This window comes from Muntiacus reevesi, chromosome 3, assembly GCF_963930625.1.
Source record: "Muntiacus reevesi chromosome 3, mMunRee1.1, whole genome shotgun sequence".
Classification (NCBI taxonomy): Eukaryota; Metazoa; Chordata; class Mammalia; order Artiodactyla; family Cervidae; genus Muntiacus; species Muntiacus reevesi.
Window position 1 is genome coordinate 147325668 of NC_089251.1, and position 22207 is coordinate 147347874.

General features: G+C 40.6%; 2 protein-coding genes across 3 annotated transcripts in view; one reads left to right on the forward strand and one right to left on the reverse strand.

The window, feature by feature from the left end:
- Positions 1–74: 74 nt before the first annotated feature.
- C3H2orf69 (chromosome 3 C2orf69 homolog) lies at positions 75–12764 on the reverse strand. Its single transcript, XM_065930877.1, has 2 exons — positions 12320–12764; positions 75–1461 (listed from the first exon to the last, which is right to left on the reverse strand). Exons 1-2 carry the CDS (start codon positions 12665–12667, stop codon positions 634–636), a joined length of 1176 nt encoding a protein of 391 aa, XP_065786949.1. The 5' UTR covers positions 12668–12764; the 3' UTR covers positions 75–633.
- A 234-nt stretch (positions 12765–12998) lies between these two features.
- Positions 12999–22207, forward strand: part of FTCDNL1 (formiminotransferase cyclodeaminase N-terminal like) — an 88212-nt gene continuing 79003 nt past the window's right edge. For both annotated transcript variants that reach the window (XM_065930883.1, XM_065930884.1), the window contains exons 1-2: positions 12999–13123; positions 18466–18534. The gene's annotated coding sequence lies outside the window, so the exon portion shown is untranslated. The remainder of the gene's footprint in view (positions 13124–18465; positions 18535–22207) is intronic.

Genomic DNA, 22207 nt, shown 5'->3' on the forward strand with positions numbered 1-22207 from the left:
ACAGTGCTTAAGTGTAATATTTTTAAAACCAACTCTGTACTACTGCACATTCTTGGATATGTGGAAACAAATACATTTTGACTTAAGAAAAAACACTTGCTGGCACATTGAAGAAGAACTTCATGAGTTTATAAACATAACAGGCAGGGTATCGTTACTGCAAAAGGATGGAAAACGTTGGTGTGCCTTCACTCTGTTTGAAGAGACAGTATTCCCACTCAAAAGTTTTGAGTCCGAAATAGATACTTACTGTTAAAGTATCACCAAAATTAGTTTCAGACATTACTCAGAAAATAAACTATTTCCAACAATAACAATCTTAACTGCCTTTTATAAGGACTGTATTGTAACTTTTCATTTTTAAGGGTCTTATATCTCCTTGTAGGATTATCACAAACCACCTTTTAAATTTCAAATGAACTAATTCTAACACAGTCCCAATTAAAAACTATTCACATTCACAAACAAGGAACAGTATTGCACATTACACCCACATTTTAGGAATGTGTGCTTCCTTCCCCCCATGCCCAGGAAAAAAAACAGACACTGCATCTATGAATTTACATCCTCATTATCTGAATTCATAACACTTTCTGAAAGTGCTCTGCTCTTCTACATTAATAATATTATAATTTAAAATACTTCATGAACCCTGAAGTGATTCTCTATGGAAGGAGCATCGTTTGCAAAATGAATTTGGCTAGTCACCTGCATACCAAAATCTCCAAGTATCTGAACAAATTTCTTGTGCTCCTTTCCAATCCAAGATCTCATTGGATCATGTACTTGGTAAGGTGTTACATGGGTGTGAACAATTATTCCTGTTTGTGCAAATTCTTTCAAGACTTCTGGATAAGTAATCCAAGTGTTGCTTCCTCCAGAATGACCACCATCCAACCAGTACATTGTTTTTATGTTTTTGATAAAAGCATCGATGTTCTTGTCTTTCTTGGCTTCTTTCAATTCAAAAAGCAACTGATTCAAAACAACACAACCTTTACTGAATCCAATCAAAGTAAAAGAAGCGCCATTTAATGATGGTGGATAAAAACTCAAAGCAGACTCATCAGATTTTTCACAGGTCCTGTCTTTTTCTCCCTGGCAACCATTAGTAGTATGAGAAGAAGTGGATCGACAATTAGACGCTTTGGAGTCCTTATTCAAATCTTTCACATTCTTCTTTGATAACAAACTCTTCTGACTTAAGTTAAAAGCATTAACTAATAACGTATAAAGGTGCTTAAAAGCTCCAAAGTCAGTACTGTGTTCTGGAGCACCAAACATATTGCTTTTCACAAAATTGTCATAGCAGCTGAATTTGTGCAAATGCATTCGGGAACACTTTATCACCCAAATGTAACTATTGGGGAACCGGTGGGCTAAGATGGTGGCAACATTTTCTAGACTCCAGTTTTCCCACTGATAATTCTCAGGATGACGAGTCATAATTTCATGGTAATTCTGAAAGGTAAAAAAGACAAACACTAAATACACATTTATATAAAATTATTTCCACAAGATTAGTTTCCCACTTCTATTGTGGAGGAAGTTGGTATGTTATAATGACCTATGGTTAATGTACTCGAAATGAAAACTATAAATCTATTTATTACTTTCTGGTTGTAAGATTTTAGTATTACAGAGCTGCAGTGAACATTACAGAAAAATCTTTGTATACATCTGTGATTACATCCTTAAAAATAAATTCCTAGATGTGGAAAAACTAGGTTCAAGAATATTCATAGTTTAAGATTGATTATATAAACTACAATACTGTCTTCCAGAGAAGTATGTATAGTTTTTCTTTTATCTTTGTTAAATTTCACTGGCACAGGATAACTTATTCTAATTTGAATTTATTAAAAATTTAAATGAAGTTGAAATTTTGTTCATATATTTATTAGTTATCTGGATTTCTACTTGTTCATACTATCATACTATCTGCCTGTTCATATCTTTTGCCTTTTTAAATTTGCATCCTATTTATTTATAAGTACTCTTGATAACTTTTTGTTTACATTCTAGGACATGCATGTAAATTTGGTTTTCCTTTTAACTTTTATTCATAATCTCCTTAAAAATGGGAAATTCATTCAAATTCATTTATTCTATAAAATGTACTGGATACCTCCTGGACAGTCATGGATCAGAACAGATAAAACCCCAGTCCACAAAAAGTACACATTCTAGTCCAGAGATACTTAATATACAACTCCGTAAATCACAGCGCAGCACCCTCCAACAGAGATGCAGTGAGCCACACATAAAATCTCCTAGTAGCTACATTAAAAAGTAAAAAGTTCACAGGTGAATTTTTTTCTTTTTGGGGTAGGCTGTGCCTTCCAGCATGCGGGATCTTAGTTCCCAACCAGGGATCAAATCCATACTCCCTGCACTGGAAGCGTGGAGTCTTAACCTCTGGACTGCTAGGAAAATCCCAAATTATTTTTAAATAACATATTTGATCGAGCCCCATACATCCACATGTAACATAACATGTTATTTCCACATGTAACCAACATAAAAAGTACTTAAATTACTACATTTCTTTTTCTTTCTAAGTTTCTGAAATCTAGTGTATATTTTACACTTATAACACATCTCAATTTGGGTGCTAAATTTTCACCGGAAATACTTGATCTGAATTTAGATTTCATAAGATTTACAGTTGCGAAAGTAGATTCGCATACCCAAGTTGCTCAAATACACTTAAAAAAGTTTTCTAGGAACTGAACTCAGTAATAGTTTTTAGATTTAAATTTAAAGTTAAATGCAATTTAAAATATATTTCTTTGATTAGACTTAATCTCAAATGGACAACAGCTACTAGCTAGACAGCACAAGATATTTTACGGTGGTAAGTGCAATGGAATGTAACAAAGTAGAGGAAAAGGACTGCAAAGTTTTGGAGAGGGTGAAAGATTATTATTTAAAACAGAGGGTAGTCTCCACTAAGGCAACAGTTGAGAAGGACCTGAAGGAGCTGAGGGAGTGAGTCATGATTATTTCAGGCATGAGGAACTGCAAAAGGACCTAATGACCTGAAGTGGAACCATGGCTGACATAACCAAGATACATCAGTGAGACCAGTGTGCCGCCGGTGAAGTGAAGGCGCAAAAGTGATCACGTGGGTCACAGAGATTGTTGGGGAAGAAGAGAAAGTCGCTCAGTTGTGTCTGACTCTTTGTGACCCAATGGACTATACAGACCATGGGATTCTCCAGGCCAGAATACTGGAGTGGGCAGCCTTTCCCTTCTCCAGGGGATCTTCCCAACCCAGGGATGGAACCCAGGTCTCCTGCATTGCAGGCGGATTCTTTACCAGATGAGCCACAGGGAAGCCCCAAAATACTGGGGTGGGTAGCCTATCCCTTCTCCAGCAGACCTTCCTGACCCAGGAATCGAACTGTGGTCTCCTGCATTGCAGGTGGATTCTTTACCAACTAAACTATCAGGAAAGCCCCTGCTGGGGAAGAAGTGAAGTGAAGTCACTCAGTAGTGTCCAACTTTCTGCGACCCCATGGACTGTAGCCTACCAGGCTCATCAGTCCACGGGGTTTTCCAAGCAAAAGTACTGGAGTGGGTTGCCATTTCCTTCTCCAGGGGATCTTCCTGACCCAGGGATCAAACCCGGGTCTCCCGCATTGTAGGCAGACGCTTTTACCATCTGAGTTGGGGAAGAGGCGAGGTGCTAATCATGCCTTGTAAGATACCCTGAAGTCTTTGCTCTGATAGGGTGTGAGGTAAATGGCTGATACAATCTGCCTTGCAAGGAATACTCTGACTCCTGTGTGCAAAGGGGCAACAGTTCGAAGCAGGGAGAGCAGTGGGTGGCTACTGAAGTATAACCCCAATTAGAGAATGTGGCTTGAACCAGAGTGGCAGTAGAAGTAAAAGGTGGTAAGAATCAGTCAGATTGTGAATATATATTGAAGGCAGAATCAACAGTGTCAACTACAAATTGGCCCTTGCCATCTATGTCTATAAGGATTAACTCAGGTGCCACTGCAGCTGCTGACTTTTAACACCCCCTGCAAAGAGTTCAGGGTGGAGAGCGGAAATAAGACACTCTGTGCTTTGAGAAAAACTGGCAGAATGGGTCTTCAGATAGGTAGTTTTAGGAGCTGATTTTATGAGCCCAATTCTTGCATCTCCTCATATCTACAAAAGCACTAAATTCTTCATGGTGATGACTGAGCCTAGTGACTAGCAGAAACCTGAAGAAAATATGTGACTGACCTTCCCTCTACCTCTTTGGAGCAGTGTCTCAGAGCTATCTGAAATGCTGTTTCCTGGGCTGTTTCATTTTTACCCTAATAAAACTTAACTTGCAACTCATGTTGTGCATTTTTTCAAGTCAGCAACAGTATTTGCTAATGGACTGGATATAGGGTGTTAAAAAGAGAAACAGAACTATAACTTTTCCTTATTTCTAACAATCAATCATACATCAAACATTTTTAAATGCACTTTTCTTTTGACCTAGTTATTCTACTTCTAGGAATTTATCTCAGGGCTATACTTGCACATACGCATAAATAAATCTGTATAAGGATATTTATTCCCGCTCCAGAAGAATGAGGCAGCTCTATGAGTACTCATATGTGTTGAAATATAAAGGCTAAAAATCCCCTGTATTGATAAGCTATCATTTGTGTTTAAATAAGAAAAGTTTGCATCAGCATAGACTGTCTCTGGACGGACATATAAATCAGTAACGAGCAGCCCTGCCTGTGTGCTAGGTCACTTCAGTCATGTATGGCTCTGTGTGTCCCCATGGACTGTAGTCTGCCAGGCTCCTCTGTCCACGGGATTCTCCAGCCAGGAATTACTGGAGTGGACTGCCATTTCCTTCTCCAGGGGATCTTTCCAACCGAGGGATCAAATCCATGTCTCTTATATCTCCTGCAATGGCAGGCAGGTTCTTTACCACTAGCGCCACCTGGGAAGTCTTGTGGGAACTTAGTTCCATGACCAGATATAGAACAAAGGCCCTTGGCTGTGAAAGCATATAGTCCTAACCACTGGACCACCAGGGAATTCCCCAACAATGGTTAACCACAGGAATGGAAGATCAGAAACTGCCTTCAGCCATTCAAAGGGATGAAAAGGAGACTTACTTTTCAATGTATAATCTTGAATAAACTGAATTTTTAGCAATATGCACATTTTTCTATTAATAAATTAAGACTAATAAAAGTAATACTACAAAAATTTAGTCTATATATCAAAGTATGAGGAAGACAGAAATACCACCAATCCATAAAACCATCATTAGAAACAATCACTATTAAAATGTTGGTGTCTAGAATTCCAGTGTTCTTTAGTATACATACACATATATAAGAATGCATATGGGTTTATTTCTTCCCTCAACAAGATTATACACATAGTTTTCACTTTAAAATGTTATAGGCACAATTTCTCATCAATAAGTATAGATTTGTATAATTTTTAGACTTCTTTTCAAAAAGATTAATATGAATTTATACTCCCCTATTAAATATACAAGAGCTTATTTTCTCATATCCTTACCTACACTGGCTATTAGCATTTATTTTTTTTAAAAAACTCTGCTACTAAGATAAAATGATGTCTTACTTTTGATTTAATTTGCATATTTTCATTCCTAATTAGGTTGAATATTTTTCTATGCTTGCTGGCAATTTTCATTTTTTTTGTTAATTCTCTGTTCATATTCTTTAATAACTTTCCCAACAGGATGCTCAAGTTCTTCTTAACAGTTTGCATCTTATTAATATTAAGCTTGTCATATATGTTAAAAAAATATCTATTCCCAGAAGGCTATCATTTCATTTTTTATGGATTCTGCTACTGCCTTCTGCACATCCAGATTTGTGAGATATAAAATTATCATAGGAGCTTAGATCTGAAAGGGCTCTTCTAAATCCTATTTTTTGGATAAATACTTCTTATTTTATTTCAGTGAGAAAGCAAATTTGGGCCCTTTCTCTTGTCCCTACCTATAAAAAATCTACACTCTTTTTCTATACAGAATCCTATCTTCCAAAGAATTAAAGAATTTGCAATTCAGGCACCAATGTAAAGAAAAGAGGGATGGAGATGAAAGGAAATATCCCTAGGGGAGGAGTGTAGGTGGGCATGCATGCACACACATCGGTATCATCAGAAAGGGAAGCAACATGTTTCCAACACAAACTAAAAACTTTGCCTATTAAACTTTGATTTCCATTTCTTCATATATTCATCAACAGACATTTGGCGGGCACGAAGCACAGTTCTGGGAATGCAGAGATGAGTAACGCACAGTCCCTCAAGGACAAAGTCCAGTGGGAGAGACAGATAAACAATGACAAGGTAATATGACTATTGCTGTAGAACAGGGATATCTGTGAGAGGACATAGAGGAAGGGAGACTAACCATGTTCTGGTAAATTAGGGAAAGCTCCATAAATACCTGAGTTCAGTTTTGCAGTATTAGTTAGAAATTCCAAAATTATGAAGTGGAATTCCTACTATGTCTGACATAGGAGGAATATCAGTCAAGTCTTCATAAAGATACCCAAATATTAGTTGGGAAGAACAGAGCCAAAACTGAATTATTCTATGGATTCCTAAATAGATATAAATGTCAAATACAAAAGAAAGCACAAATACCTAAACTCTTTTTTACATCTAAGGAAAATGAAGTCCTACCAACCATACAGCTGTTTTTATTACATACAGTTATTTAGTAAATGAGCTAAAATGAACAAGATTCTATGACTTTGTTTAGTCTCTACCACATCAGTTCAGTTCAGTTGATCAGTCGTGTCCGACTCTGCAACCCCATGAATCGCAGCACGCCAGGCCTCCCTGTCCATCACCAACTCCAGAGTCCACTCAAACTCATGTCCATCAAGTCGGTGATGCCATCCAGCCATCTCATCCTCTCCTCCTGCCCCCAATCCCTCCCAGCATCAGGGAGATGGTAAACCTAACAACTTTGTATTTTCTTTCATTAGCACCACATTACATGATCAGAGGAGGAAAATGCTCATACTTAGTAACTGTGTGTACTAAAATGGAAAAGTAAAATTGTTACTCTTGTATCTAAGAAGCCCAGGTCCAAGAACAATGGACAAGCATGTCTAAAAAGAGAGACCAGACAGCCCCTAAGGACTTGCTGACAGGTTGTCAAAACCAGTTCTGCAACTCATGCTACTACCCAAGGCCAGTCTACAGAAGAGGTGGAAGAATGCAGGAAGATTCTTCCGAGAGAGCTTTCATCCCAGTTGGGAATGGAATGCACTTACTCTCCTTTTAAGGGTTAAAGGGTAGGCAGCTCGATTCTCTTCATCCCCAGTGAGGCAGGTGGCAAGAGAATCTCCTGGAGAGACTACCGGGTGCTTACTCCAAAGAATGATGCTGGCTGACCTGCAGAGATGTAAAGGCCCACCCCATATGGCTACTGAAGTACTGGTACCAAGGATTTTCAGGAAAACTTGACATGTATCTCCATGATAAAGACTTAATCTAGGTGGACTACTCTTATACCAGGGTGAGGAAAGCTATATAAGCTACAAGCTGTACTTGCATAAAAAAATGGGTCTAGGGGTTATCTTTGCTGAGCATAACGTGGACATCCCGTGTTTAAGCAAGCTAGAAGGACCATTAACAGGAACCAGCCTGAGAAGGCTGCTTGACAAGCACATGAAACCCCAGGGTTTCTCATCAATCAGATGAGAAATAGCAGAATGCATGTGTATGTGTGTCTGCCCATGGTTCCTGGCACAGAGATCCTAAAACCTTTGGAATTTCATGGGTGACAGAGGATGGTCACCAGAAAGACCAAGACATGATTAGAAGTTTGAAACTTTCAACTCTACTTCCCATTCTCCAGAGGGGCTGGAAATATAGTTAATGACTGGTCATACATATGCAGTGAAGCCTCCATAAAAATCTCCATAGTACAGGTTCGGGAAGCTTCCAGGCTGGTGGCACATGAAGGTGCTAGGGAGCGGTGCCCTCAGAGACAGCATGGAAGCTCTGCACCTCTTCTCACACACCTTTCCCTAATGCAGCTCTTCCACCTGAATGTTCACCTGTATCCTTTATCATATCCTTCCAGAATAAATGGGTAAACAGTGTGTAAACAGTTCTGTGAGCCATTCTAGCAACTAACTGAACCCAAGGAGGGGACTGTTTAAACCCCAATCTATAGCTGGTCAGTCATGAGTTCAGGTGACAACCTGGGACTTGTGACTGGCATATCAAGTGGGGAGGGGAACAGACCTGTAGGACTGAGGCCTTAAGATGTGGAATCTGACATTAATTGCAGGTAGATAGTGGAGACTGGATAACTCCAGAATTGAACTGAATTCTAGGATACCTAACTGGTGTTGTAGAGAATTGTCTGGTGTGGGGGGTCTGCTGTTAGAAATGTTCTGAGTGTGGTGACAGTGTAAGAAGTAAAGGAGAGTCACACAGAAGTGAGTCTTGCTGCCCACCAGAACACACACTTAGGACACGCTCTTCTATATATCCTACTCTTTAGGAAAGCAAAAGTTTTTAAAAGCTAAAATTGGAAATGACCCAAATGTTTGTGACCTACCGAATGGGTAACCATATCATATGCCCATACACAGAAAACTACTTGGCATTAAAAAGAACTAATCTCCTGATAGATACAACAGAAGAATGAATTTCAAAAGCATTAGACTAAGTCAAAGAAGCCAGAAAGACAAGACTACATACGACATGATTCCTAACTAATGAAAACCTAGAGAGGCAAAACTATAGTCGAAGAAAGCAGATCAGTGATTGCCTGTGGCTGAGAAAACCGACTGAAGCAGTGCACAGTGGTCTCCTTAGGGGTAACGAAGATGTTAGGTTACATGTTTGTTTTGATGGTTACATAATTGTACTTGTCAAAATTCATCAAATTGTAAACTCAAACTTAAAAAAACAGGTAAGTACAATTCTATATCCTGAGGATTTAAAAAGCAAGAAACCCAAGAAAATTGGAAAATACCTACTTAAAAAAATTCTGATCCCCCTCCAAAATCATTACTGATAAGAAACACATCAAGAGGTACCTAAAGAAAAGTTAATTACTATGGCCTCAACTTTCCTGTAATTCAAATGATAAAAGGACAAGTATGGCATAAAAAAGGACATACAATAAAAGATGACTGCAAGAAGAACATCAAAAAGGTAATAGTAATTAGGATTTATAATTATGCTGTCAACCAGATCCAATTAACACCAAATAATGAATCTTGTGTTAAGATAAGGCAAAACTTCTAAAGGTATCCAACAAAGTTCTGTTTGGCCCTATTCTGTTCAATATTTATCCAAATTAAAAATAAAGACATAAAAAAAAGACATAGAAAGAATGCTTACTTAATCTATATATGATATAAATGGAAATAAGAGTTGTGAAAGGATCCATACACTAAAAAGATGAGCTGTATGAACAGGGTAAATTTCATAAGGATAAACATTAGACTTAAAAGAATCAAGTGCACAGATAAGGAAATCTGAGCCTAAAAGCACTTCAGATAATAATAACCAAGTAGCACTTAAGGCATTGCTCAAAGGAACTTATATACATTTATTCATTCAGGAAGCTATCTACTGAACACCTACTTCATGACACTCTCTAAGCATCACATATGTAACAGTGAAGAAAACATACATGAAGCTTTCATCACACTAGTGGAAGACAAACGAAAAACAAGATGAATAACTAATAAATGAAATGGATAAAACAAAAGAGAAAGTTGACAGAGATGCTGTGCACATGTATGATTATTAAATAGGATGGTCAGAAAAGGCCTCACTGTGAAGGCAGCTTTTGAGCAACTGAAAGGGGAAGTAATGAATCCTTACAGACATCTGCAGAAAGTGTTCCAGGCAGTATGGGCAAGGCATTTGGGGTCAAGTGTGCCTAACATGAGCAATAAGGTCAGTGTGGCTGAGCCTTCTGGGGAGACAGTCAAAAAAGCAACAGGATGGGAATCCCCTGACAGTTCAGTGGTTAGGACTCAGCGTTTCCACTGCAGGGGTCCCACAGGTTGGAGCTCTGGTCAAGGAACTTAGATCCTGCATGCCTAAGTGAGGCGCCTAAAAAAAAAGAAGGTAAAGGGTGGGAAAGGTAAATATAGTGAAGTACCTTGCAGGCCATCAAGAGGACTCTGGCTTTTACCCCTAGTGCCATGGGAAGCTGTGGAGAGTTTTCAGCAGAGGTGTGGTATGATTTGACTTAAGATTTCTAAATAATTATTCTTGTCACTTCTAGATACATTTAGAAGGTAAAGACGTTATATGCTCATGTATTGAGTGGACAAAAGGATAACTATATGTGGCTATTTAATTAAAATTAGAATTAAAAAGTCCAATTTTTGAATTGCACTAGCTGCATTTCAAGTCCTCAGTAGCCCCTAAGGTTTTTGTATGCTGTCAGGTTGCAAATACAGGGCATTTCCATGGAACATTCCCACCATCACAGGAAGTTCTCTTGGGTAGTGCTAGTATACACAGGTAAAGCTAAAATAAGGCTGGATGTGTTTCTTAAACCGTGAAACAATTAGTTTATTATTTTTGAAATTAGAGCTTTAAAACAACATGCTAACAAACTTTATTCCTGGAGTCAGATGATGATGAAGGTATATATAGTTTTTTCTCTTGCCCTCCAAATAATTGACTGGTCGAGCTGGCCGCTAATCAAAACTATGAAAAAAAAAACCCGAGTATTTCAGTTTAAGAGAAGGAACTTAATTTACTCAGTTGATGCCCTTTTGCTCAGTCTGGGAAATCAGCATGGCACTGCTGACAGTGACTTCCAGAGTTTTGTGGGCCCGCTGCAGCATGCATCTATAATAATAATGATGATGATAATAATGGTAACTAACCTTCACTGCATTGCCCACTAAATGTTTTTAAAGAGTGCCAATCAGAATATAGCACATATCTTCAGATAAAGTCTATAAAGTGCTAAATATAGTTAGACTAATACCTCCTTTCATTTTGACCTCATCCATTTCTTTACATAGCTGAGATTCCATTAGCTTTTTGGACAGTGATATACTGTTGATTTATGCAGAGTATGAAGTCCTCCAAAAACGCAGGTCTCTTAGAGAAGAAATAGAGAATAATGCATCAAAAGCTCTGAGGCCAGATCGCCAAGATTTAATCCCTGATTCTGCACATTTTAGCTATGAAATATCTGGCCAGTTGTTAAATCTGTGTTGCAGCCAGCTCAACTGCAAAATGGGAATAATGATGTATAATATCAATGAGGATTAAATATGTGAATACCCAGTGAGTTACACTCCTTTATCTTTCCGATAAACTTAATTTCTGGGGAGTTCTGCAGCACTCAATTCTTAAGACTTTTCCTGACTACCTTACTCCCTTTGTGATCTCTCTCTTGGTCTCTTGGCTTTACATACTACCTATATTCTGACAACCTTCAACATTTGGGTTCTAGCCTAGACTTATTCCTGCAACTTTAGACTTGCTAGTTACACATATGCATTTCCTTTTGAACATTTAATACATACCGCAAACCTAAAATCTCTGGATCTTTGCCACTAAACTTGCTATTCATGGAGTCGTCATCATCTTGTCTCTCAACTAATGGAAGCTCTTCATACTCAGTTGTTCAGGTTAGAAATCTTGAAGAGCATATAAATAGTCACATATAATGGCTACCCAATCAAAACAAACCAGTTCTAGATAAAGATCTAGATTAAGACACAACATATCCGTGGATATTAACCTGAAGCCGCAAAATTAATAATAAAAACAGAATCACACACAAAAACAAAAGCACGGAATTTAGGTGAGCATCAAAGTACTGACAGGCTTAGCAATTACTGTCCCTTTTCTGCCACCCACTCTCCCTTTCTTAGTGTTACTAAGAAAGTACATAGTACGAGTTTTTCTGTTTGCTTTTTAATAACTGCCAGCGTTTTTTGAACACTACATACTAGTTTAAAAGGCATTTCTCCGTCTCCTGCTCCCCCAACACCCCTCTGAGAAACCAAGTTATAGAATAAATATACACTGTCTCATATCTATGTCTTGAATACCACTCCCTCGAAACCAGGACTGACAGCTGGCTCTTCCGAGGTCGCGGCCCTCCAAGGACACCTATCCTCTAGCGCTCTATGAGGAGGGGGTCAGGGCGTGGAAGGGGCGGTTTTGGATTGCGTGGAGACAGACAGGGAAGCGCATGTGTGGGTGTGTTCAGGCGAGGCAAGGAACCGGCCGCCAGCTGCGAGGGAAGAATCTAGAGAATTCGCATATGCACAAGAGGAAGGAACAGGTGCCCAGGCAGGCCGCGGGTTACCTGCACATCCCCGGGGAAATAGACAACGTGATGCTGGGGCGGCGGTTGCACCTCCTCCTTCGCCGGGTCCCCAGAGAGGTCCCGCCGTCCTGGTCCCTCCCCGGCCGCCGCCGCCGCCGCCAGCAGGAGCAGCTCGTTGCAGCGCTGAGGGTCGGCTCCCGGCACCGTGGACAGCTGCACGCACTGCTGCCGGCGCGGCTCGGCCGAGGGGGAGCAGGGCGCGCCGCTGCTGCTGTTGCTGCCCAGGTTCATGGTTCCGGCGTGAGAGCTGGACGCGGCGATTCCGATTCCGAGCTGCGGCAGCAGAAGAAGCAGCGGCGGCGACCGCAGGAGCCTGAACCCCCACATGGGTCGCCGCCGCGGTAGCGGTTCGGAGGGTGGGGGGTGGGCCTGAGGGAGGAACTTCAGCCTGGCGCCAACGGTCGGCAGGAGCGGCCTGGGCGGGAGCCGGCCCCGGGGGCAACGACGGCGTCAGAGGCCGACGTCCGCGCGCAGCGTGCGTAAGGGAAGGAGGGGTGTGCGCGAAATACGACTCGGGTTCCCGGAGCGGGCCATGAGGGGGGCGTGGTCCGAGGAAGGAGGTTTGTGATTGGTGGGTTCTGCCCTGGCCGGGAAGTTTGAACGGAAGTCTGGGGCAAGGCCTGAGAAGAGCAGAGGAGTGGGAATGAGCCCAGAACCCCCGGCAAAAAGGGTAACAGTTGTGATACCAGCGCTGCAGCAGGGGCTGCCCGAAGGTCGCCTCCAGTAATGGGGTAGAGAGTTTGGAGTAAACCATGCTCCCCTTTCGCTAGGCTCAACTTTCAGGTGAGGTTTTTCTTGTCCTTTAAGCCTTAAAAGACACACAACCCCTAAGATATTAGAGCAATTCTGTCCCCTTAGAGAGGTCTGTGGGAAGTCTTGTTGTTCAGTCGCTCAGTCGTGTCCTCTCTTTGCGACCCCATGGACTGCAGCACTCCAGGTTTTCTCATCCTTCACCATCGGCTGGAGTTTGCTCAAACTCATGTTGATTGAGTTGGTGATGCCTTCCAATCAGCTCATCTTCTGTCATCCCCTTCTACGTGCTCTGAATGAAGAACAGATTCTCCCTTTTCTCACACCCTCGAGTTTCTTTGTAGGTACACAAAGATTTCTAGGTTCTTGGGAATTTAGATAAAAAGTCTAATGCCTCTCTGACTGGCACCAGGGAGCAGGACACAGGAAAGGCGGTAGTTGTTACACATTTGCTGTCATTCGTGTTTGTCGCCAACGAGATTTGCTATTTAGGATTTTCAAAAACCTCAGCTTGAACAATAGGAATGTGGTAGATGTCCAACAACAATCTGGGGCCAGTTGTGTATAAATAGATTGCTGCTGTTGTTCAGTCACTAAGTTGTGTCCAACTCTTTGGGACACCATGGACTGTAACCCACCAGCCTCCTCTGCCCATGGGGTTTTCCAGACAAGAATCCTGGGGTAGTTTGCCATTTTCTTCTCCAGGTGATCTTCCTGACTCAGGGATCGAACCAGTGTCTCTTGCATTGACAGGTGGATTCTTTACTCCAGAGCCACCAGGAAAGCTCTATGTATGAATAAGATTTGGCCAAATGTATGCTAAAGACAGAGAAGGGAAGGGAGAGTCCAGTATTCTAAACTCAAGTGCTTGTGAGGCAAGGAACTCTAAAGAATCTTGTGGGAGAGAATATTAGTGAGAATTTAAAATATTACGGTCGACACTTGAGGCGTACTATAGGCCAGGGATTGAACTAGTCACTTCATATATTAACTGTCCTGAGTCTATATATGTGTGTGCTTGAGCACATGTATTGCTTTCTTTACTCCATATATCACTATTAATGGCCTTGAAATAGCACAATTGAGCAAATGATAAAATGTAATTTTCTTGTACATACTTATATATATAAGTGACTTCATAGTGGTGTAATATGCTAGCCTACTCTAAATTATTGAGTTCCACAAGACATCATCATAGTGTGACCAATTAAAATTATTTATTATTACTAAATAAATCTACCTACTGCTTTCTAAAAGTAACTTGTTAAAAAGAAGCAGACGCTGATTATATAATAATGAATATTTAGCCATATTTTGGCCATCAGCATTCATCCTATTCTGTGAATCACGTTACTGTCTCTTATTATGTAGAAGGTTACTGAAATGTAATCCAAAAGCCCAAACAAGTTCATGTACTCCAAATGCAGATTTTGACTTTTGTGCGCTTATTTTTAGATTGACCTTTTAATTATCTGTCACTATTGATAGGGATGGGGAGTTCTTATGTTTTAGAAAGAATATTAATTGTAGTAACCATTAAATATACAGTTGTTTCAGTAACTCTAAGGTAATTAAAGTCTATGAGAAATACAAATAAAGATTTAAAGGGCAGAGTAAAGAGACAGACTGAAGTAAGCACAAGGTTCTCCACCCACAGTCAAACATTTACACAACCTACAGGAGCCACTTCTGGAGAAAGTGGTAACTCTCAATTCATATGTCTGTATGAACTGTGTCATTTATGGTAAGTCATAACATTGTAATTCCTTCTTATAGCTCCCACTAATATTACTGTAATACCTGTTTTCTTTCTTCCTCCCCTCTTCTTTTTTCCTATTTTGTAAATGACTACTTTTCTAACCAGGTGGCACTAGTGGTGAAGAACTTGTCTGCTATTGCAGGAGACATAAGAGTCTTGAGTTGATCCCTGGGATCCCTGGGTCTAGGAAATGGGAACCCACTTCAGTATTCTTGCCTGGAAAATCCCATGGACAGAGGAGCCTGGCAGGCTACAGTCCATGGGGTCGAAAAGAGTTGGACACATTTGAAGTGACTTAGCACACATGTACTTTTCTAACAGGGCTTCCCAGGTGGCTCGGTAGTCAAGAATCTACCTACCAGTGCAGGGGATGTGGTTCAGTCCCTGGGTTGGGAAGATCCCCTGGAGAGGGAAATGGCAAGCCATTCCAGTATTCTTGCCTAGGAAATCCTATGGCACAGAGGACCCTGGCAGGCAACAGTCCATGGGATCTCAAAAGAGTTGGTCACAATGTAGTGACTAAACAACAACTTTTCTAACAATCATGGGCACAGACAGCCCTACTTTCTCTTTATTCTTTCTGAGAACTACACTTTCCTTTTTTGCTAGAGGTTTTACATATACAAAGCTACTGTAGCCAGTTGTTTGAGTTTACCCCTCCTTTCTAACAGATAGAGATCTCTACAAGGATTTTATTATGCTTATAGTGCCCAGAAGGCCATGGCTCATCTGTGGACTCTTGACAGTTCTCAAGCGGTCCTTGGGGCTCTCAGAACTTTTGTTTTACAACTTAATATAATAAGTAGAAAAACGAGCAAAATTGAAAGGAATCCTAGAAAGACTAATTTACACTGAAAACGACAACATTAAAAGGTCACAAACTCCAATGTCTACAGAGGATAGGCCTACCTTATAAATAATAAAATTGGCCCTCTGTAATATAATAGGGTCAACACCGAAATCATATTGATTATATTCTTTGCAGCCAAAGATGGAGAAGCTCTATACAGTCAGCAAAAACAAGACCAGGAGCTGACTGTGGCTCAGATCATGAACTCCTTATTGCCAAATTCAGACTTAAACTGAAGAAAGTAGGGAAAACCACTAGACCATTCAGGTATGACCTAAATCAAATCCCTTATGACTATACAGTGGAAGTCAGAAATAGATTTAAGGGACTAGATCTGATAGACAGAGAGCTTGATGGACAGAGGTTCGTGACATTGTACAGGAGACAGGGATCAAGACCATCCCCATGGAAAAGAAATGCAAAAAGGCAAAATGGTTGTCTGAGGAGGCCTTACAAATAGCTGTGAAAAGAAGAGAAGTGAAAAGCAAAGGAGAAAAGGAAAGATATTCCCATTTGAATGCAGAGTTCCAAAGAATAGCCAGGAGAGATAAGAAAGCCTTCCTTGGCGATAATGCAAAGACATAGAGGAAAACAACAGAATGGGAAAGACTAGAGATCTCTTCAAGAAAATTAGAGATATCAAGGGAACATTTCAGGCAAAGATGGGTTCGATAAAGGACAGAAATGGTATGGACCTAACAGAAGTAGAAGATATTAAGAAGAGGTGGCAAGAATACACAGAAGAACTGTACAAAAAATATCTTCACGGCCCAGATAATCACAATGGTGTGATCACTCACCTAGAGCCAGACATCCTGGAATGTGAAGTCAAGCGGGCCTTAGAAAGCATCACTAAGAACAAAGCTAGTGGAGGTGATGGAATTCCAGTTGAGCTATTTCAAATCCTGAAAGATGGTGCTGTGAAAGTGCTACACTCAATATGCCAGCAAATTTGGAAAACTCAGCAATGGCCACAGGATTGGGAAAGGTCAGTTTTCATTCCAATCCCAAAGAAAGGCAATGCCAAACAATACTCAAACTACTGCACAATTGCACCCATCTAACACACTAGCAAAGTAATGCTCAAAATTCTCCAAGCCAGGCTTCAGCAATACGTGAGCCGAGAACTTCTAGATGTTCAAGCTGGTTTTAGAAAAGGCAGAGGAACCAGAGATCAAATTGTCAATATCCGCTGGATCATCAAAAAAGCAAGAGAGTTCCAGAAAAACATCTATTTCTGCTTTATTGACTACACCAAAGCCTTCAACTGTGTGGATCACAATAAATTGTGGAAAATTCTGAAAGAGATGGGAATACCAGACCACCTGACCTGTCTCTTGAGAAACCTGTATACCGGTCAGGAAGCAACAGTTAGAACTGGACATGGAACAACAGACTGGTTTCAAATAGGAAAAGGAGTACGTCAAGGCTGTATATTGTCATCCTGCTTATTTAACTTCTATGCAGAGTACATCATGAGAAACGCTGGGCTGGAATAAGCAGAAGCTGGAATCAAGATTGCTGGGAGAAATATCAATAACCTCAGATATGCAGATGACACCACCCTTATGGCAGAAAGTGAAGAGGAACTGAAAAGCCTCTTGATGAAAGAGGAGAGTGGAAAAAGTTGGCTTAAAGCTGAACATTCAGAAAACTAAGATCATGGCATCTGGTCCCATCACCTCATGGGAAATAGATGGGGAAACAGTGGAAACAGTGTCAGACTTTATTTTTTTGGGCTCCAAAATCACTGCAGATGGTGACTATAGCCATGAAATTAAAAGACGCTTACTCCTTGGAAGGAAAGTTATGACCAACCTAGATAGCATATTAAAAAGCAGAAACATTACTTTGCCAACAAAGGTCCGTCTGGTCAATGCTATGGTTTTTCCAGTGGTCATGTATGGATGTGAGATTTGGAGTGTGAAGAAAGCTGAGTCCTGAAAATTTGATGCTTTTGAACTGTGGTGTTGGAGAAGACTCTTGAGAGTCCCTTGGACTGCAAGGAGATCCAACCAGTCCATCCTAAAGGAGATCAGGACTAATGCTGAAACTGAAACTCCAATACTTTGGCCACCTCATGCGAATGGTTGACTCATTGAAAAAGACCCTGATGCTGGGAGGGATTGGGGGCAGGAGGAGAAGGGCATGACAGAAGATGAGATGGCTGGATGGCATCACTGACTCGATGGGCATGAGTTTGAGTAAACTCCGGGAGTTTGTGATGGACAGGGAGGCCTGGCGTGCTGCGATTCATGGGGTCGCAAAGAGTCGGACACGACTGAGCGACTGAACTAATGTAATAGGGAGTGGTAAAGACAGTAGCAGATTGAAAGGACATGTCATATTTGAAGGAGGCAGTCACTGTTTACCACCAGTTATAAAATGAAGGCAACATTTAGCCAAACTTTCAAATTTTTCAAGGGACATCAGATACATCAGATTTTTATGTATCATTTCTCAATTTACCAATGTTGACAACAAGTTAAATTTATTTTTAAAACATGTATAAAATTGAATGTATGCGTAGGCCAAATTTGGCCGGTGGGCCACATATGTGCTATTTCTCTACTAAAAGGTAAAATGAAAGGATACTGGAGATCTTTAAATTGGTTCCTGTGAGGAATTTAATGGAAAGGAATGGGAGAGGGGTGATGATTTTAAGAAGTTTTTTTTGAGTTGGATTTGAGTTGGATCCCATCTGATATTTTTTGAGAGATTCCAATAAATGTTTTAATTCTTTTCAATTTTTCTTGGTTTGGACAGGTGTTTTTTGGTGTGTTTTAATAAGCTTCTACCAAAACTGGACATTGAGAGGAATGACCTTCACATGAGGTATGGAATTCTAGCATATAATTTTGTCCCCCAAAGGCCCAATAAAACAAGATTAGAGGATAAACCTATTTGGGAATTTGAAAGCTTATTTTTTGACTAATCTCGCTAGTTAAGTGACACTTGTAGCATATGATTTAAACACATGCATGGCAAAATCGAAGCTTTAGCAAAATACAAATTGCTACATGTGAGGACCTTAAGAATTACCTTTAACACTCGGTGAACTCTCAAATGCAATGATTTGACTGACCATATTTGCATGCATTGTACTTTACCCACTATGAAGAGGATGGGAAATATCAGTTAGAAACATAATAAATTCTCAACAAAATACTTGGAAGCCAAATCAAGCAACATACAAAAAAGAATTAAACACCTCGACAAATTAGGATTTGTCCCAAGAATGCAAGATTGGTTTCACATTTGAAGTTCAATTCACATTATAATCTATATCAATAGAATAAAAAGCAAAAATTGCTTGATCATATTAATAGACACAGAGACAGCATTTGAAAGAGCTCAACAAAATAGAAGCTCAATAGGTTCTTCCACCTGATAAAAGCCATCTGTGAAAAACCCATAACTAACATCACTTTTAATGGAAAGACTGAATATTTGCCCCCTAAGAACACAAGCATGGTAAAGATGTCTTTTACCATTTCTAATTGATATTGTGCTTCCCTGGTGGCGCAGACGGCAAAGAATCTGCCTGCAGTGTAGGAGACCTGGGTTTCATCCCTGGGTGAGGGAGATCCCCTGGAGAAGGGAATACCTACTCACTCCAGTATTCTTGCCTGGAGAATTCCATGGACAGAGAAGCCTGGTGGGCTAACAGACCATGAGATCACAAAGAGTTGGACATGACTGAGGTACTAACACATAACAATCAACATTGTACTAGAGGTTTAAGCTGAGACAGATAAGAAAAAGAAGTAGAAGACATCCAGGTTGGAAGGGAAGAAGTAATACCATGCAGATGATGTGATCTTGTATGTCAAAAGTCCTAAGGAATACACTAAAAAATAATAGAAATAATAAAGTTCAGCAAGGTTGCAGGATATAAGATCAATATACAACAACTAATTGTATTGCTCTACACTAGCAATGAATAATCTAAAAATGAAATTAAAAAATAATTCTGCTTACAATAGCATCAAAAAGAATAAAATATTTAGGAATAAATTTAATAAAATAAAGAACTTGTATACTGAAAGCTATAACACATTGCTGAAAGAAATTAAAGACCTATGCAGCACTAGGTATTCACTCTGGCCCCTCTTGCTTCAGCTCTGCTTCCCTCTGAGACAAAGGTGCTGTTACTGGGAGGGGAGAGATCTCATGCTTAGAAGAAACAAAACCAGCTCAGACCTAATCCTCAGGGCTTCTGCACATTGGGACCTGATATTGCCCCTGACAGGGTAGTGATACCCACTGAGCATAGGAGAATCCCCAACTTATGCATGGCTCTGGCTCTAGCCTCTCCATCTCCAGCCCCAGAAAAGTGATAGTTACCATTGAGAGAGCTAATTCTTAGGTAGGTTGATAAGGAGTCCAGGTCCCTTGAGGAGAAGAAAAAGGGGTCCAGGGTTCTCAAGGAGAAAGGGACAAATGTTTTTTTCTACATTGCTTTGTCCTTGCTTAGTCATATCAGACATTTCTTCTTAAACTCTGAGTTGTTATGACAACCATCTTTAAGACTAACTTTCTTTAAACCCAGAGCTAATGATTATACAACAAAACAGCTCATTTTGCTCAAGGGTATGTTTTTCCTTAAGCTCTGTATTAATGATTATATAACAACAATGTTTCTTGCTTGAGGACTTGTTTTTCCTTCACAAGAACCTTCTGACTAACCTTAAGACATATGTTGCTATCTTAAGACATGTGTTGTGGGAGTGGGTCTGGTAAAACCTTTCTGTTGTTAGTTCTAATCTTGTTAATTTGAGATGTATGTTGTGGGAGTGGGTCTGGTAAAAGTCTATAAGGCCTTGATAAGACTGGCCATGGGGGCACTCTCTGTCCCCCTTCTGATGTCTCTGTCTGAAGCTATCTCTGTCCTTTCTCACTGTAATAAAACTTCTGCAACACAAAAACTCAGTGATCAAGCCTGCTCCCTGGTCCCGAAGCTAAATCTTCTTCGGAGATCACAAATCCGACATCCTAAGCTATCACCAGCACACCTTAGGAGAAGATGTGATCAGTGCTCACTTCAGGTCCAGCTCTCCCACCAAAGCTTCCAGGCATACATATACTGAACAGAGATGCTGCAGCCATGAAATTAAAAGATGCTTGCTCCTTGGAAGGAAAGTTATGACCAACCTAGACAGCATATTAAAAAGCACAGGCATTACTTTGCCAACAAAGGTCCATCTAGTTAAGGCTATGGTTTTTCCAGTGGTCATGTATGGATGTGAGAGTTGGACTATAAAAAAGCTGAGTGCTGAAGAACTGATGCTTTTGAACTGTGGTGTTGGAGAAGACTCTTGAGAGTCCCTTGGACTGCAAGGAGATCCAACCAGTCCATCCTCAAGGAGATAAGTCCTGGGTGTTCATTGGAGGGACTGATGCTGAAGCTGAAACTCCAATACTTTGGCCACCTGATGTGAAGAGCTGACTCACTGGAAAAGACCCTGATGCTGGGAAAAATTGAGGGCAGGAGGAGAAGGGGACAACAGAGGATGAGATGGTTGGGTGGCATCACCAACTCAATGGACTTGGGTTTGGGTGAACTCTGGGAGTTGGTGATGGACAGGGAGGCCTGGCATGCTTCTGTCCACGGGGTCGCAAAGAGTCGGACACGACTGAGCAACTGGACTGAACTGAACTGATGCTCCCAAATAAGGACAACCCCTTAAGACTGGGATGGGTAACTGTTTTACCTAATGTTACAGAGACAGAGAAGTTAAGTAAAGTGAGAAGACTGTAGAATTTTTTCCAAACAAAAGAACGAGGAAAAAACCTTGAAACAATAACGAATGAAACAGATCAGGCTTCTTGAAGGGAGGATGGCCAAAACTTTTGTGGACATGTTTTAAAACAATCAGAGGCTCCACTCCAGATCATTAGAATTCAGAGATCAAGCACAAGGGAAATAAGATATCAAGTAGATTTGGTGAAGCTATTTCTAATAAAACAGACATAAGATGACCTTGATTGGTAGAAAAAAGAAATCAGACAGGCTGGGGACCTTGAGACTTAAGGAATATCAAAGTGGTGAAGAGGTTTTATTTTTGCCTTATATATTACAGAACTGATGCTTAAGATTTCAGAAACATCAGTAGACACAGACAGCTCCGTGTCTTGAAGTCTCAAGAAAAGCCTCTATCTAGACACAGCACTAGGAAAGGGGAAGCCTTGCAAGATAGAAAACTTGTAGAAACCAAATTCTCTACCCAAGCCAAATATCACAGAAGCAAAACTGTGGCTATCCCCAACAAGCAGCAGCTAAGGGGGGAGTCTCAACTTCCTAAAGTAAGGGGCCCTAATGCCCTTGCCGGGGTAGTGTCAGAGAAGGCTACGTAAAGAGCCTGGACTCCAGCACTAGGAACGGGCATTCCCTACCATCCCCCCACCCCAGTGCAGTGGCTCCTTTGTGGAGAGTCAGGACTTTCACCGTCACCCAGCATGAATGAGATCTCCTCTACCCAAAGCATCATCACAGGCCATGTGTAGA

Bases quoted from the DNA above. Each gene is read 5' to 3' on its own strand.
- C3H2orf69 (XM_065930877.1), bottom strand. From the start codon at position 12,667: ATGTGGGGGTTCAGGCTCCTGCGGTCGCCGCCGCTGCTTCTTCTGCTG. The intron at 1,462-12,319 runs GTAACCCGCGGC...TTTACCTTTCAG, and splicing joins ATTTCCCCGGGGATGTGCAG to AATTACCATGAAATTATGAC.